General features: G+C 40.1%; 1 protein-coding gene across 9 annotated transcripts in view; it reads left to right on the top strand.

Annotated features, from left to right (window-relative positions):
* The first annotated feature begins 379 nt into the window (after nucleotides 1–379).
* The window catches only part of MAK (male germ cell associated kinase), a 74,570-nt gene continuing 56,990 nt past the window's right edge, over nucleotides 380–17,959 (top strand). For 5 of the 9 annotated variants that reach the window (XR_007517221.1, XM_049883439.1, XM_049883496.1 and 2 more), the window contains exons 1-4: nucleotides 686–986; nucleotides 6,177–6,502; nucleotides 14,633–14,687; nucleotides 16,134–16,255. Coding sequence is in view for 7 of the 9 variants with exons in the window: in XM_049883439.1 (XP_049739396.1) it covers nucleotides 6,402–6,502; nucleotides 14,633–14,687; nucleotides 16,134–16,255 (278 nt within the window). In the remaining 2 variants the exon portion in view is untranslated. The other 4 variants (XM_049883455.1, XM_049883447.1, XM_049883461.1 and 1 more) reach the window with 4 other exon arrangements.

Below are 17,959 nucleotides of genomic sequence, written 5' to 3'. Positions count from 1 at the left end.
CGCAGAGTTGCTGGTGGGTTCCAGTCAATGGCTGAGCTTCTTTAACCGCCCAGTGGGTTAGGTGGAGGTCTCGTCTAAACAAGTGTAAGTAGGCGGCAAACATAAGCTTTTCTCCTCCTTTTTCTGCCAAGTCTGGGAACCAGATTTAATTAAGACTTTGTAGACTATATCCGAGCAAAAACAAAACAGGGCAAACAACTCCCCATAAGGAACTGAATAAGGTCATCCAGCCTCTCCCAACTCCAACGTCTAAATGACGGAGACCCCTAGCTCAACAAGTTCAGGTATACCCTTTAAGGCCCACCCCTCGGGAAGGCGGGGCGTTCCGGGACGGGGCGGGGCTTTTCCGACCAGGCCCCGCCCCTCCGGGAGGGGTGTGAGCGGCAGGCAGCCCGGGCGCTGGCGCGCCCCGCCGTTTCCTAGGAGACGAAACACACAAGACGCCGGAGCTTCACAAGGGAGCTAACGAGGTAAGCGGCCGGCGCAGTCAGGTAATCCCGAGCGGGCTGCGAGCCCGCCAGACTCCGTCCAACAGCCCGAGCCTGTCCTGCGAGGCCGGCCCGGCATGTCCCTCCGGCGGCTACCAAGGCCAATCTCCGGCGAGAGCAGGGGCCCGGAAGCCGGTAGGGGGAGAGTCGGAGGGGGAGGGTCCCGGGAGGGGCGGGGCGGTGGGAGGAGGCGCTGCGGCCTGCGCGGGCTGCGGGTGGGTGCTCCCGGACTATGCCCACCACGGCTCTCCGCCGTCCTGGACCGCGGGGTTGGCCCGGGATAACCGGGGACTCGGTCAGTCTGAGCGACCTCCACCCCGAATCCCCCTCCTTCCCCTTCTGCTGTTTGGGGCGGAGGGGAAAGTACTTTCGGAGTGAGGGGCGAGTTTGGGTCGCGGGAATTGGGTTCAGAAGTTCTACAAAATAAAATGAAAGGGGGAAGAAACAGAAGTTTGGGTTCAATACCGTCGTCGTTGTTGCACCTCAAATGACGAGCAGGTAAAAACGGGGTTCCGGCGCGGGGTGGCCCTGGGGGGCGCTTCGTAGCGCCCCTCTGACCGGGTCCTGGACACGCAGGGTCCCAGGTGACCCCTCCACGCAAACTGGCATGACACAGGCCCCCGGAGTCTTTATGGGCCCTTGTTTGTTGAGAAAGATCAAATAGTCTATGTTAATGAAAACCGTTTCTTTATTGCAAATAAGTCGTTTTAATTTACTAACGGGGTCACAATCAACTCTTGGGACGCTAGGGGAAGCAATAAAACTGGTGTTTAATGGTCAGTAACCTCAATTACAAGGAGCGCTGGTGGCACAGTAGTTAAGCGCTGGGCTGCTAACGGAGAAGTGGGCGGTTCGAACCCACAGCCGCTCCGGAGAGGAAGGTGTGGCAGTGTTCTTCCGTCAAGATTTATAGCCTTGGAAACCCTTTGGGGCAGTTCTACTCTGTCCTATATAGGGTCGCTGTGACAGGAAAGCAACGGGTTTGGTTTTTTGTTTATTTTGGTAATCTCAATTCCAAAAGGAAAAAGTTTTGATTGTCTAGATACTGCTATTTTAAAATCTATCTAATGATAACAGAATTCTCATAGAAGGAACCAGGAATTCTCCGATTTAGTTTAATCAGAAAACAACCCATTAAGGCAAAATAGTGATGTAGGCAAAAGTAACTTTCCAGGCTTTTGGCCTTCCTTTATCTCCCCATCCCAAGCCCTGGCGGCCGTGATGGGGAAGGAAGAGTTCTCCGGCAGGCTGCCCTGTACTGCCTATACAAAGCCGGCTTAGGGTAGGAATGCTTATCTCTTCGTGGGGTTGGTTTTTGTTTTGTTTTAAAATAATTCGTCAATATTGTCACAGAGTACTGTGCTATTTATTAAAATCTCTTTTCTCATTTTAATAGCGCCTCTTTTTAATTTCTGTAAATAATATGATTTGTTTAGTTTTGAAATCTTTTTTGTTTTGGTTTTTAAAAGACTTAACGATGTCTAAAACGTTTATTACCGTATTTTATAGACGTTAATGACACCCTTAGAATGATATCATTACAGAATTTTCTACAAAGACAAGTTGAAGACATCTAAAATGTTATTTGTTCAGTGACTGGCAGACACAAACTTTACCCTCCATTTGCCCTCTGTGTTAATCTTCTTTATTCCTATCTAAATCCCTGATTAGTGGGAAGGAGTTGTCAGACTAAAGCTCAAGTTTACAGTAATTATGCACTTAATAAACAGTTATTGTGCACTTAGATAAAAAATAAGAAAATTAGAATGGGAGAACAATTATAAAGGTGTTTATTTAATGTTAAGTCTATAGTTGAGCCTCTAAATAAATGTCCCTGGGTGGTGCAGGCCGAGATGTGAGAGGTTCCAGTCCACCCAGAAGCACTTCAGAAGAAAGGCCTGGAGATCTATTTCCAAAAACTGAGCTATTGAAAACCCTATAGAGTATAGTTGTACTCTGACGCATGGGGTCACCAAGAGTCAGAGCTGACTTGTTGGCAAGTAGTTAAATAAATGTCTTATTTAAATCAGAATATAAAAGTCAATAAATATTGTAGAAAATTCCAATAGAGTTCTTAAACATCCCCTCCCCAAAACAAACAAAAAAAAAACCTAAACCCTCAGCCATCAAGTTGATTCCAACTCAGGATATATGTAAACCCACTGCCATGGAGTTGATTCCGACTCATAGCTACCCCATAGGGTTTCCAAGGCTGTAAATCTCTGTGGAAGCAGACTGCCACACCTTTCTCCCATGGAGCCACTGGTGGTTTCAAACCACTGACCTTTCGGTTAGCAGTCCAGTGCTTTAACCATTACGCCACCAGGGCTCTTTTTGTACACATCTATACTTATATATATACAGGCTAGAACTACCTAGGGCTTTCTTGGCTGTGATCTTTATGGAAGCAGATTGCCAGGCCTTTTTTCTGTGGCACCGCTGGGTGGGTTTGAACTGCCAACCTTTAGGTTAGCAGTCAAGCAAACCATTTACACCATCCAGGGACCTAATAGTTCTGTTAAACTATTTGAAGATCATGATTATATTACAGTTACTTGGGTTTTGTTTTGCTCTGCTGCATTTTCCTATATTAATACCTTAATATTTAGGACCAGTGTCTATGTATGACTTAAAGAACATCTACAAAAGAACTATTCATTTCCAGACAAATGGGGAGCCATTTGCTGGCATCTGTTAAGGCCATTGGCTTAGACTTAAGCTGAGAAAAAGAAACCCCTAGATAGAAGTGGGATCTACTGTCTTGATCTCCTTTTTAAGGTTCCCACCACAAAGTTAGCATAACCTAAATCATTTCACATGTGCCTTTGAAGGAGTAATTATATGAAGTAAGATAAATGATAATGCCCACTTTTTGTTATTTGGAAACCCTGGCGGTGTAATGGTTAAATGCTATGGCTGCTAACCAAAAGGTCGGCAGTTCAAATTCACCAGGCACTAAAACCCTATGGGGCAGTTCTGCTCTGTCCTGTAGGGTCGCTGTGAGTTGGAATCAACTTGAGAGCAATAAATTTGGGTTTTTTTTTTTGTTGTTGTTGTTTTTTAAAAGACCTACAAGATTCTTCCAGAGTTTCCTGTGAACAAATACATTCCTATATATAAAAAACAAGTAGTTTTACTGTACTTCTCTGCACGTTTTTGTTTCTTTCTGTTTTGGGAAGCCCTAGGTGCTTTGATAGCTACAACATATCCTTGTTGGTCCTAAATTTCTGCATATAATAGAGAAGCAATTTCTACCATTTTGTGGAAATTAAGTACTGCTGCAGTGAGAGAAGGAGCCCTGGTGGTACAGTGGTTAAGAACTCAGCTGCTAACCAAAAGGTGGGCTGTTCGAATCCACCAGTCACTCCTTGAAAACCCAATGGGGCAGTTCTACTCTGTCCTATAGGGTTGCTATGAGTCAGAATCGACTTGACGGCAACGGGTTTGGTTTGGCTTGATAGTGAGAGAAAAGTAATATAATTGAAGCTTTAAATTATAAAAAGCATTTAAGGCAAATTATATTTTACTGGGGCCAAACATCTGTTACCATCTGCATCAAAGCATAAAGCCTCATCATAGGATGATAGAGATTTTTAAAATGAAAATAAAAATGCTAAGTAGATATGCCATGAGAAACAGTTGATTAAAATGCAGAACTAAAATAGCACAGTCGGAGGACACTGTTAGACTATGACTGGGGTGGAAGCTAACCAGTGCTTTGTTTTGCCTGCCTTCCACTGCCACATTTAGCCCCACAGAGCCCACTCTGTCAGAGGACTTGGGGAGCACTGAGAGACAGTACCACAGGGTGACATGGACCACTCTTTTACCTGGCCCTTGATGTCTTAGCATCACTCGTAAGTGTGCCAGTAGGGCAAAAAGTAATTGTGATAGACGTCCCTGGGTGGTGCAGATAGTTAACACACTTGGCTACTAACTGAAAGGTTAGAGTTTTGAGTCCACCCAAAGGTGCCCTAGAAGAAAGGCCTGGCGATCTACTTCTGAAAAATCAGCCATTGAAATCTGTGTGGAGCACAGTTCTATTCTGACACACGTGGGTTTGCCACGAATCAAGATCAACTCTACTGCAACTGGTTAAAAAAAAAAAAAAAAAGTACTTGTGATGATAAAGAAATGATATGAAAGTAGCTATTTTATTAAGCTTTTATTTTGGTTTGGTTTTTTTACCTCCCTTTTTTAAATTAGGAGTTCCTGGGTGGCGCAAGTGATTATGTGCTGAGCTGCTAACTGAAAGGTTGGTAGTTCAAATCCACCCAGAAGAGCTTCGGAAGAAAGGCCTGGTGACCTACTTCCGAAAGGCCACAGCCATTGAAAACCCTGTGGAGCAGTTCTACTCCGAAACACAAGAGGTTGCCATTAGTTGGAGCAGACTTGATGGCAGTGGGTTTTTCTGTTAATTATAAGAGCGTGTGTGTGTTTTACGTTCTTATTTCTGTGTCTCAATCTAGTGTGACACTAATTCCTAACTAGTATGTGATAGGGTTTTCTTAGTTTGATGTAAAATAAAATCACGTATTATTAGAATACGAAATTCTTTTATAAAACGTTCTCTTCATATAAAACAAAAGTTTGCTTTGTACTTAACCTAATTGGAGTACTTGTATTCTACAGGGAACTTACAAAGAATACAATTTTAAATTAAATATGATGTAAAAATTGATTCCAAGAATGGATTGAGTATTGTTGTCAGATTTCCAGTGTCTGATTTGGAATAATATAGATTGTAGTCAATAGACAATCATACAAATCAGTAAGTCGTATTTATTGAATGTTCGTAAGTAGCACAGTACCATGTAAATAAAGCATTTACTCATTTTGTGAGTATTAAGAGTGTTATAGCCATCCAGGGCACAACAATTGGTCTCTATATGCCTCGAACAACAGAGGAAGAAGGAGAGTCAGGAATGGGAGGAGGAAATGGAATGTGTGGCTGATTGCCTCCACAAACAACTGCCTCCTTTGCCATGAGACCAGAAGAACTGGATGGTGCCTGGCTACCACTACTGAACATTTTGATCAAAGATTCCATAAAAAAAATCCTGATCAAAAGGAGGGACATGCAGAACAGAATTTCACATTCTCATGGACACCAAGCTTCCTAGAGCCATGAAGGTTAGAACAGCCCCTGAAACCGTTGCCCTGAGATAATCTTTAAACCTTAAACCAGAAATATTCCCTGAAGTCTTCTTAAAACCAAGCTATAGCTTAGCTTAAGTAGCAAAAAAAGGTCTGCCTTGAACATTATGCTTTTTAAAGAATCATCTATATGGGATCAAACTGATAACAGCAACTTGAAAGATTACATAGGAAGCTTAGGAGGCAGTGAATCTGTGTTAATGGGAGAGAGACAACTCAGAAAAGGAGGATGAGAATGTTTACACAACTCAAAGAATGTAATCAGTGTCACGAAATGGTACACGTAGAAACTGTTGAACTGGTGTATGTTTTGCTGTGTATGTTCTCAACAACAATAAAATAAACATATTAGAAAAGAGCCTATTCTGTATAAATTTCATTCCACATAGCACAGGTGATTAACCGGCAAAAGTTTAACACACTGGTGTTGATATTATTTATAATTTTCCCCTGCTCGCTAGGTTGCCAGTAAATTTCTTAAGGAGATTCTTTAATGAAAATTCACTTTATCCTTGTTTTGCTTTTTTACAGGGTGTTCATAAGAATGGAAGCACTGTTTCCTTGCCAGATTCATTATTATATCTCATGAACCTATATAATCTTGGAGAAGAGTCTGTATTTAATGATGACAAACCCGTCACCAGCCTAACAACGACAACCTGAGGACAAAAAAGAATAAAAATAAAGAAACATTTAAATTCCTGTTCAATAAGGAAATCATTTCAGTCAATCATTTCTGCTACATTATTTTCCAAGATGAACCGATACACAACCATGAGACAGTTGGGGGATGGCACCTATGGGAGTGTGCTTATGGGCAAGAGCAACGAGTCCGGGGAGCTGGTGGCCATCAAAAGGTACTGTGTGCAACACAGCAACGTTGACCTTTGAAACACTTTATTTTCCTTTGCCTGCTTGTGAATGTATACAAGCCCAGAGATGCTAGCTTGGCTGATGTGGAGAAAACATTGCCAACAAGGAATTCTGCTCATCCCCTGGGTATTATTTTAGTGTTTCGGCTTGTCCAGCTGTATTGATAAACCAAAAATTATAAGTACCCTGCTTTTCATACAAAATAAATTTGGGCTAGAATTGAAGGTAGTGTTTGGATTGGAGTATTTTTAGAATTTAAATTTGAGCTTTCAGAGTACAGAACAGACCTTGCTATTTCTTTAAAACAATAGACCTCAAACCAGATGGTATTCATAATGTCAAACTGAATTCTCATTGGCATATGCTATTTTCCTGGGCTTGCAAATTAAATATAATTATATTTTTAAAAATCTACTGTATTATCTATTGCTGCATAACAATTACCCCAAAACTTAGGGACATAAAACAAGAGCAATCATTTATTAGCTCACATCGTTTCTGTGGACCAGGAATTTAGGAGAGGCTTAACTGGGTAGTTCTAGTTAAAGATTTTAAGCAGGAGAGTTGATGTGGTCAAATATTGTTTTAGAATGGTCCCTTTGACAAAAGAGTGGAGACTTGATTGAAGAGGTCAAGAGTGGACGCAGAGTGACCAGTTAGGAGCTTGGTGTAGTAATCTCGGTTGGGGTGGTGGTAACCTGATCTAAGGAAATAGCACTGGGGACGGACATAAGTGCAGGGATCGAAGGGGACATTTAGGAGGTAGGCTGCATAGGAACTGGTGCCGGGCGTGAGGGCAGGAAGTGAAAATGAGGATGAGTCCAGGGTAAGTCCTGGGATTCTGGCTTAAATGGGCAGTGGTGGTACCGTTGATTGTGACAGGGAAGGGAGAGTCACAGGTTTAGGGAGAAAGGTCCTGAGCTCAATTTTGGACATAATGAATGGAAACCCTGGTGGCGTAGTGGTTAAGAGCTATGGCTGCTAACCAGAAGGTCAGCAGTTCAAATTCACCAGGAGCTCCTTAGACACCCTGTGGGGGCAGTTCTACTCTGTCCTATAGGGTTGCTATGAGTCAGGATCGACTCAACAGCAATGGGTTTGGTTTTGGGTTTTTTGGCCTTAAAGATGCCTGTGAGACATCCAAATATCCATGTCCCACGGGCAACTGGATGTTTGCATTTAAAACTCAAAACAAAGGGCCAGGCTGGCAATTTAGGAATTGTTAATCCATAGGTGGTAATAGAAGCTGGGTATAGGAGAAGAAAAGAGATCCTCATATAGAACATTGGGAAACCCCTGCATAAAAAGGACAATCCCTGGAATAGGGTCTTATAAACAAGACTGAGAAGGAGCCACCAGAAAAATAAGAGGGGCACCAGGAGCGTGTGGAAAATATCTGAACTCAAGGAAAAGACCTAAAGAAGGAAGGGGGTTCAGCTGGAAGACAAGTGAAAACCAATGACTGAAAAGCATCTGGGTTAGTTAGGAATGCTTCTTGATGCAAATACATAAATTAATAGAAGTAACAGAACCAATGGCTTCAATAAATAGGAGTTTATTCTTCTCACATATCAAGAAACCTAGAGATTGATAGCTCAGGGCTCTTTTCAGTGACTCAGCAGTGTACTCAGGGAATTTAGTCTTTTCTATCTGCTTCTCCAAACTGAGCTGTTAGCATTTTTTTTTTGTAATCCTTAAACATGTCACCTGTTACGGATTGGATTTCAAAAAAAACCTAAACCCATTGCCGTCGAGTCGATTCAGACTCATTGGACAGAGCAGAACTGCCCCACAGGGTTTCAAGGAATGGCTGGTGGATTCGAACTGCCAACCTTTTGGTTAGCAGCCAAGCTCTTAACCACTGCACGACCAGGACTCCATAAATCAAAGGACCAATTTAAAACTGGAGAAAAAGGCCCTGCTGGGATTCGAATCCAGGATCTCCTATTTACAAGACAAGCGCTTTAGCCAGCTAAGCTGCAGAGCTGGTGGCTAGATTGAATTATGTCCCCCCAAAATTTATGTTATAAATCTTACCCTTTATGCTTGTGGTTATAATCCCATTTCAGAATGGGTTGTCTTTGCTATATTAATGAGGCAGGATTAGTGTATTGTGTATCTTGAGTCAATCTCTTTTGAAATATAAAAGAGCAGATTAAATGAGAGCAGAGCAGAGATTGGGGAAGAGAGATGCTGAGCTACATGAAAATTGTCCAGGAGCAAAAGCTCAAAGAGACAAGGACTATCCTCTGAGCCGACAGGGAGAGAAAGCCTTCCCCTAGAGCTGGCGCCATAAATTCAGACTTCTAGCCTCCTAAACTGTGAGAAAATAAATTTCAGTTAAAGCCACCCACCTGTGGTATTTCTGTTATAGCACCACTAGTTGATGAAGATACTGCCTAATGATCATATTGGATTACTTCCAGGCATTACATCCATGTTCAAGGAGGGAAGAAGGGAGATTAATATCTTTAGTATTAGGTAATAAAGTATCTTTCCCAGAAGCCTGTAAGTGACTTCCACTTACATCTTACTGACTAGATCTGGGTCACATAGCCTCCTGGGAGGCTGAGAAAGTGTCTACTCTTCCGGCCTGTATCTGAGGAGGCAAAAAGAAGAGGGGCAGAAAACAGCCTTCTGGCAACTGAACAGTAATAATAACTACCATGATGTTCCTTGTACTTAGGGAATATGACATAATTGGTGGCTGTGGTGAGAGCCTGTCACGGGGAAATAGTAGAAGAGATGAGCCAGATTGCAGTGGGGCAAGGATAGTGGGAGATGGGGCAGTCAAGGCATTTAGCCTTGAATAATTGTGGAGAATGTGCTCAAGAGTTGCAGAGAAAGTCAGAGAAGAATTGTTAAGTATCAGTAAGAGTCCACCTGAGTTTACATGGAATGAATATGCAAGTTGAGCTACCTGGGGCATTTACCCTATTTTTTGCAAATAACACACCACGTAAAAAAATGAGCCTACGCATATAACGTGCATAACACACCTAGGAAAATACTGCGTGAGGGAGTTGCACAGTTGGCAAAAAATGTATAATGCTTGTGTTATTTGCATAAAAATATGGTGTATGACTTCTTCTTCCCACCTTCACTAAGCTGTACAGAAAACAACCTGGAGGATGGCAAGGCAGGTGTGGTAGGATGTTGGGTGGGGGAGTGTTTGGATTATGTGTACACTCTTGAGAGTATAGTGGTGAAAAGGCTGGTCATAGGACCCAAGCTGGATGAGGAGACAAATGAAGCTAAGCACACTATTGTAGGGATGGCAAGGAGTTAAACAGGTGGATGTATATAGAGAGTTCAGTGGTCATAATGGTAAAGGATAGAAGGTTATGGTCAGAGTCTGTAGTTCTAAAGTTTGGGATCTTGGAGAGCAGGACCATTCCTTAGCATAACAAGGTGTTTGTGAGGGACTATGGTAAAATACAGGTGAATATCTCATTGGAGTTAAGGAACTGTGAAGCCAGGCAGGATTATCAACAGGAATGTTAGCTATAGTCACTACTTCTTACATTTCTGGGACTCTTAGGAGAGTTTGTTGACCTTTATGTTGCCTACAAGCATCATACAAGGAGGCAATGCCATTTCTCTTAAGCCTGATGCAAGAGTAAACTATACCTGAAAATTACAAATATTAGGCCCCTTCTGCATTCTCACTTCAGCCATATTTATTGTCAAAACAACCCACATAACAAAATTCTAACTCACAAAAAAAGACCAGACTTACTGGCCTGACAGAGACTGGAGAATCCCCGAGAGTATGGCCCCCGGACACCCTTTTAGCTCAGTAATGAAGTCACTCCTGAGGTTCACCCTTCACCCAAAGACTAGACAGGCCCATAAAACAAAATGAGACTAAAGGGGCACAACAGCCCATGGGCAAGGACTAGAAGGCAGGAGGGGACAGGAAAGCTGGAAATAGGAAACCCAAGTTTGAGAAGGGAGACTTGACATGTCGTGGGGTTGTTAACCAGTGTCATAAAACAATATGTATACTGTTTAATGAGAAACTAGTTTGTTCTGTAAACCTTCACCTAAAGTACAATTAAAAAAAAAAAAAAAAAACCCCACGTATCAGGACCATCATCTTATCCATGGTGGTATAAAATTTTAGGTACTCCAAATTTAGTCCATAAATATTCTAGATATAACATTCTGTGTAACACATCCAGTCCATCCGTGCCTTCCCCCTCACCCCCAAAATTCATGCTGAATAAATTCATTGTAGCAGATGGAGAAGGGCTGCCTATGCCTAATCTTCAAAGTGGGCAGTAAACATGTCCCATGAAGCAAGATTATGTCATCTAGAAGAAGGTATATTTCATTCTGAAAGCTCTTAAAGAGAAGAATTAAGGAAACATATTGGGACCTGAAGGGCCAGTGAGTTTATGTTAATACCTATTGCTGTGGAGTTGATTCCGACTCATAGCAACCCCACAAGACAGAGTAGAATTGCCCCATAGGGTTTCCAGTTTGCGGCTAGTGGATTTGAACTGCCAACCTTTTGGTTAGCAGCCGTAGCTCTTAACCACTACACCACCGGCATTTCCTTTTATGTTAATAGGGGAGGAATAACTCAGAAAGGGAGGGTGAGAGTGGTTACACAACCCAAAGAATGTAATCAATGTTGCTGAATTGTACATATATGTGGAAACAGTTGAGTTGGTGTATCTTTTGCTGTGTACATTTTCAAATTAAAAAAAAAAAAAAAAAAAACCCTGTTGGGGAGTGAGATGGAGAAGAGGCTGAGAGCTAGCACAGTACTGAGATGGCCAGCAAATTACTGTGTGGCCTGGCAGCTGGTGGATAATGGGCAGAGTGTTACAATGTGGGGTTGTGAACACGAGGAAGAAAGTTTGTACTTAACTCAGAGTGTGGTGGGAAAGGCTTTTTAAACAGGCTAGAAATGCTGTCAGAATTGGTTAGGATGAGGTGGAGGGTGAGGGTTTAGAAGTTGGAAGAACACTGTAAGTAACAAAATAAAATACCTTTTTGAAAACATCCTTTGGAAGATTTTATTTAGGTCACTGGTAAGAAACCTTGTGTTGCCTGTGGCCATCTCAAAGAAAGGTATAACATAAAATTCTCGCTGGAAGATGGTAGTAAGATTCCCTCATCTTCTCATTAGCAACTATTAAGATGTCCGGCCTCTTGTCTGTGGAACAGTTCCTTATGAGCCCACATGTCAGTACAGAAATATCTCTGTTCATTTAAAAGGGTTTATTGGGCATCTGTGTGCTGACGAGTGATCTTGGCATTGGCACAGTGGTTAAAGTGCTCAGCTGCTGAGAAATTGATGGTTCAAACCTACCTGCCACTCAACGGGAGAAAGATGTGGTAGCCTGTGTCAGTACAGATTACAGCCTCAGAAACCTTATAGGGCAGTTCTTCTCTGTCCTTTAGGGTCGTTATAAGTCAGAATAGACTGGAGAGCAACAAGTTTGGTTGAAAAGCTTACATTTGGGGGTGGGGGGAAGACTAAATAAGTATGTTATATAGTACATTAGGAGCCCTGGCGGCACAGTAGTTCACAGCTTGGCTGCTAACCAAAAGGTTGGCAGTTCGAATTCACTATCTGCTCCTTGGAAACCCTTTGGGGGCAGTTCTGCTCTGTCCTGTAGGGTTGAGCAGAGTCAGAACCAACTCGAGGGCAAGAGGTCTGGCCTTTTTTATAGTGTATTAAGAGGTGTTAAATGCTACGGTAGCGTAGGAAGAGAAGTCTAGTAATAGCTCTGTCATTTCCCTAAGATAATATTGAGTAGTTGGGAATAGCCATGGAAACTAGCTCAAGCATTAAAGAATAAGGATGGGCCTGGAATGGCCTTTTATTTCCTACAGCCAGCCAGCTTTTTCTAGCCTCAGGACCTACACACATGTTATAGCTGTCTGTCAAAAGCTTCTTTGTCTCACTCATCTCCTATTTCCTTATCAAAGAGACCTTCCCTGGTCATTAAACCTGTAAGAGACCTCCTTGTTATTCTATTTCATGATCCTTACAACTAACTTGTATATGTGTTTTGTGTTCACTGGCTTAAAGACTGTGCCCTCTATTAAATGGTATCATGGTAACGGTATCTGCTGTGCTCTTTGCCCTGGCACGTGGTAGGTGTTGGTTGAATGAATAAACGAAAAAGAAGATGACAGGGAATGCCTTGTCTTAGCTATCCTAAGGAATTGGATTGCCATTGGGATCATTGTTTTGTAAGGAAACTTCTGTATTTGTTACGAATAGCTGCCTTACCTTAGAGAGGAGTTGCTGAGAAGTAGTGATTGTAGGGAAGAAAGCAGCATATTGGTAAATGTGGACGAAGCTAGCAGAGATTTTGCGAGTAGAATAAAAGTTTCAATTACTACTAAATTGTGAAAAGTAACTTGAATATGTTTTTATCTGGCTTCCAAAAGGTTGAATTTTTAAAATTCTGAAATGTTTAAGAATCATAGCAGATTATACATGCAATTTTGGATGAATGTGATCATTTTATTAAATTATTTTCTTTATTGCTTTATTTGAGTTTATTCTATTTGACTTTAAATGGGTCATTATGCTAGATTTACCGCTTGCATTTTAGCAAGAGAATTTATAAATCTACAGCACTGTAAAGTCTCTTTTGACAGCCCTCAGTTTCATCAAGCTCCTTCATGAATGTCTAGACCCTGAATGACTATAGTGAAATTCTGGCTCACATGTCATATTTTAGACATGATAACAATGATAGCCTTCATGTCTTATTATGGTCTATTGTAGATATTGGTAAAAATAAGAATATCTAATACTTATTGAGTGCTGAACTAAGCAGTTTACAATGAACTTTTCTTATGCAGTGAGTAGTTTCTACTTAATAGTTAAGAAATTTGAGGCACTGAAGAGGTCTTTAGGAAACTGGCCCACAGTCATACAGTTAGTGTATGGCAGAGCAAGGATTTGAATACCAGCAGCCCACACTTGAGACCACCAGGTTATGCTGCCAATTTATTTATTTCCATAGCTGTGTATTAAACTTTTACAGAGGCTCTGGACAACAGGAATTATTCTGATTAATAAAGGTAACTTTAAGCTTTCTGAGAACCCTTTAGAACATCTCCAAAAGAGATTATAATGCTAAATGAAAACAGTAGGGCATATTTGTTTTTTATTTTCCATAATCCAGCTTTGTAATTCCACACCTGCAGAAATATTTTTAAAAACACACCTCTTGTTTTTTCTTGTCTCTCATTTCCTATGATGACTAGGAATCCATTCATATAAAAATACAACTTCTATCTGTGGTATAGGATCCCTGGTGGCACAATGGTTAAGCACTTGGCTGCTAACCAAAAGGTTGATGGTTCGAACCCACCACCTGCTCCATGGGAGAAAGATGTGGCAATCTGCTTCTATATAGATTATAACCTTGGAAACCCTATAGAACAGTCCTACTCTGTCCTTTAGGGTCCCTATGAGTTGGAATCGACTCAACTGCAATGAGTTATCTATGATATATTTCACGGAATTGCTTTATTATGCTAAATACTCTTTTGATATATTTATCTGTAGTGGTAACCACCATTGGATGGAAAAGGGGAAGTAAAGAACAAAATTCAGGAAAGCTAATAGCTGAAGTTTGGTTACTTCTGTGTTTTTCTGACAAATCACTTAACTCTGTGGACCTCTTATTTAAAGCGGAGGTAATGATATAGAAATTGTCAGATCAAATCATTCTAATAAATTTGCTGTCAAAATTTGTGATTTCTTCACCCAATCCCATCTAAAGAATAATGTTTCATATTTAGCTTTCAGGTACCAGAAAGAGGAAATTTAGAAGGGGCTTGGAAAAGCTCAATTAAACCGGTTACAGAAATGTAAGAACTCACCCAGAAAGGAAGATTAATAGTGATTCTTTCACCTTTGTGTTAAAACAGAATTTCAGATAACTCCTAGGCGTGAGCCTTTACCAAGTAACCTGGAGATACTTAGAACAGAGGGTTTCCTTTTAAGGAAAAAGAAATAGAGATGTCCTATCTTGCCCAAAGTGAAGTGACAACAGAGTAAGAAAGCCAACGGTGGAATTCATGTCTTCGAATCCTCAGTCTGTGTACCCTCAACTTTTCTTTATTTGTTTCAGGATGAAGAGAAAGTTCTACTCCTGGGATGAATGTATGAACTTGAGAGAGGTTAAGGTAAAATCCTAGAGATGAAAAGAACCCAAGAAGGTCTTAACTGTACCGTCTACCTCACGACGATCTCATTTCAGAGGACAGCAGCCAAGGAGGTTATTTTGTTCCCTCGGGGCAGCATTCCAAAGATAATTACATTTCTTATGTTTTTCCTTTATCTTTCTAAAATGATTTTAGCTTATTTCTTCTGGTTCTACTGTCAGTGGAGAACAAAAAACTACATTCATATTTGAAAGTACACTCTCACTTTCAAAATGGCATCATGTTATCAAAGGAAAAATAACTTTTTAAAATTGTTGTTGTATACCATCGAGTTGATTCCTGTATGACACAGTAGAACTGCCGTATAAGGTTTCCAAGGCTGTAATCTTTAGGAAACAGATTGCCACATCTTTCTTCCACAAAGCAGCTGGTGGGTTTGAACCACTGACCTTTCAGTTGGCAGCTGAGTGCTTAACCACTGCACTACCAGGGTCCCAAAAAACCACCAGGGTATTTACTTATAAATGGCTACATGCCATTTACTTGCATTTTATGCTGTATGACTTGGATAAATTTTTGGAGGCTTTAGCATAAACTAAAAAAGACAGAAAAATATTAGATCTACTTAATAGATAAAAGTGATTGAAATATTTAATAGCTCTTTTTTTTTTTATGATTGACTTGGTTTATTTTTGTAGTTACATGCATTATTTAAAACAATTACAAGTTGAACTGGCAAAAGTTGTGTGTTATATCAACAATGACAAAAAAATACAAAAAACAATCAAACAAACCAGTACCTGCTGAGCCTACTACATACAACTGAACGCCTCATGGTGTTTGGTTTGGAGGTTTAGGGTCATGGTTTCATGGGACATGCCAGTTAATTGGCCTAATAACATTTTTAGTGTTTCTGTTCTACCTCCTAGTTCATTGCATAGTGTCTGGGGTCTTAAAAGTTTGCCAGCAGCCATCCAAGGCACAATTGGTCTTTTTTCACCTGGAGCAACAGAGGAGGAAGGGGTGTCAGCAATAGGAGGAAATGGAATGTGTGGCTAATTGCCTCCATGAATAACTGCTTCCTTTGCCATGAGACCCAAAGAACTAGATGGTGCCTGGCTACCATTACTGAACATTTTGATTCAAAGATTCCATAGATGAATCCTGATCAAAAGGGGGAAGAATGTAAAACTGAATTTCAAATGCTCACCAACTCCTCATTTTCTGGAGTCACGTGTGTGTTTTTACTGTGATTATTCTCAACAGCAACAAAAATAAAATTATTTAAAAAGTTAAAAAATAAAACAATTAGATATTCTAAGATATTTTTAATTATGTAGATATTAAAATGTTGTAAACTTATTAACAAATCCAGAAGAACTAGAACTCTACCTAAGGTAATTATAGATTTTAATAACTTCTGTAACCTTGCTTTAAGAATTTTAATACTTATTTGCTGTATTGCAGTCTCTGAAGAAACTTAATCATGCAAATGTGATTAAACTGAAAGAAGTTATTAGAGAAAATGACCATCTTTATTTTGTATTTGAATATATGAAAGAAAACCTCTATCAATTAATGAAAGATAGGTATGTCTTTATTTTACAAACACTAATTTTTTCCTGTTATTTTATCCATGAATTCCTTGAATCTCTTCAATATGTCACACTTTACAATATACAGATTTGATGTTGCAAGAGGTAGATTTAAATTGATCAATTCCCTTATCTTTATCAAAGGGTAACATTTGACATTGAAGAACCAGCTATGATCTAGCCACTTTTTTTCTGTTGTAATTCCTTAAAAGTCAAGATAAACGTTTTCTGTATATACTCTCTATTTATGATTTTTTTAATAAAAATACTTCTGTAGTTTAATACTCAGTAAAAAGCTGGCCTAGGGCAAGTTGGAAAGCTTATCTTCATTGCTCTCCCAAGTATCTTATGGAACTTTAAGAAAGAATGAAGAAAGGAATAAAGTAACTTTCAAGAAAAGATCTAATAATAAACTCAGTCATTAGAATGCATAAGTGAGTGAGAAAACCTAAAATACTACCAATCCCAAGGAAATTCTCATTTTAATTTTTAAACCTAAGAACAGATCCATCTCGTTGAGGGATGGACTGACACAGAGGCTGCCACAATGAGCTCAAGCATAATGACTATGAGGATGGGACAGGGTGGGGCAGTGTTTCTTTCTGATGTACATGGGGTCGCTATGAGTCAGAAACGACTCAATGGCACCTAGCAACAAAAAGAACAGAATCTCTAAAGAGAGCTCTTCAGTCATCCTCCATGGCTTGAGGAGGATAATGTCTGGTGGTGGCTGTCCTGGTCACATCTTGGAGATAAATGTCTGTTTTGCCTGCTTTTAAAGCGAGAGTTGTTCAACAAAAGACTCTAAAATACTTTAGAAATAAGTTAATTTTTCAATATAATAGTGTTGATTTCTCTCTCTCTCTCACACACACACATACACATGAAATCAAGGTCTAAGGATAGTGAGTTTTTCTTTAATCATATTATTCTGTTCTTCAATAAATATTTATTGAATGCCTGTTTTTTTCCAGGCAGACATCATGATAACATTAATAGCAGTCAAAAAAAAAAAAAGAAAAAGAAATTTTCTACCCCGAAAATCAGTTTTTATTTTTCTGTATTCCTTTCTAGCCCTTGTAATAGGCATACATACTTTTTGCTTAGTTGTAATTTTAATAGTGATAGTTTTTTTTTATTTGATTCATCGACTTAAAAGTATTTTTTTTGTGGTCATGCAGTCTTCACAGCTACCATAGTTACTGTGTTCTGTTAAATGGCTATACCAAGCTGCACTTATCCCTTTGAACAAATCCCGATGGTAGAATAGATTGGTAATTACAGCGTATAATACTGATGATCTGTACAACCATTAAGGAAACCCAGGTGGCGTAGTGGTTAAGTGCTGCAGCTGCTAACCAAAGGGTCGGCAGTTTGAATCTGCTAGGCGCTCCTTGCAAATTCTATGGGGCAGTTCTACTCTGTCCTATAGGGTCGCTATGAGTTGGAATCTACTCGACAGCATGGGTTTGGTTTGGTTTTGTATACAGCCATTAAAGGTGATAATTATAAAATTATGAAAATGCTTTCAAGTGGATAAAAAAAATCAAAATTGTGTATATATAACATTGACAACTAATATAAAAGTTATATATGCAAATGAATTAGGACTGGATTCCTACCCAGACCCACTGGATTAGAATACTGAAAAATGAAAAATAGTTTCTTAATAATGTGGTACAATTGTGGGTAAACTTG

Source organism: Elephas maximus, chromosome 1 (assembly GCF_024166365.1).
Source record: "Elephas maximus indicus isolate mEleMax1 chromosome 1, mEleMax1 primary haplotype, whole genome shotgun sequence".
NCBI classification, from domain to species: domain Eukaryota; kingdom Metazoa; phylum Chordata; class Mammalia; order Proboscidea; family Elephantidae; genus Elephas; species Elephas maximus.
This window is presented reverse-complemented; position numbering and strand designations above follow the sequence as displayed.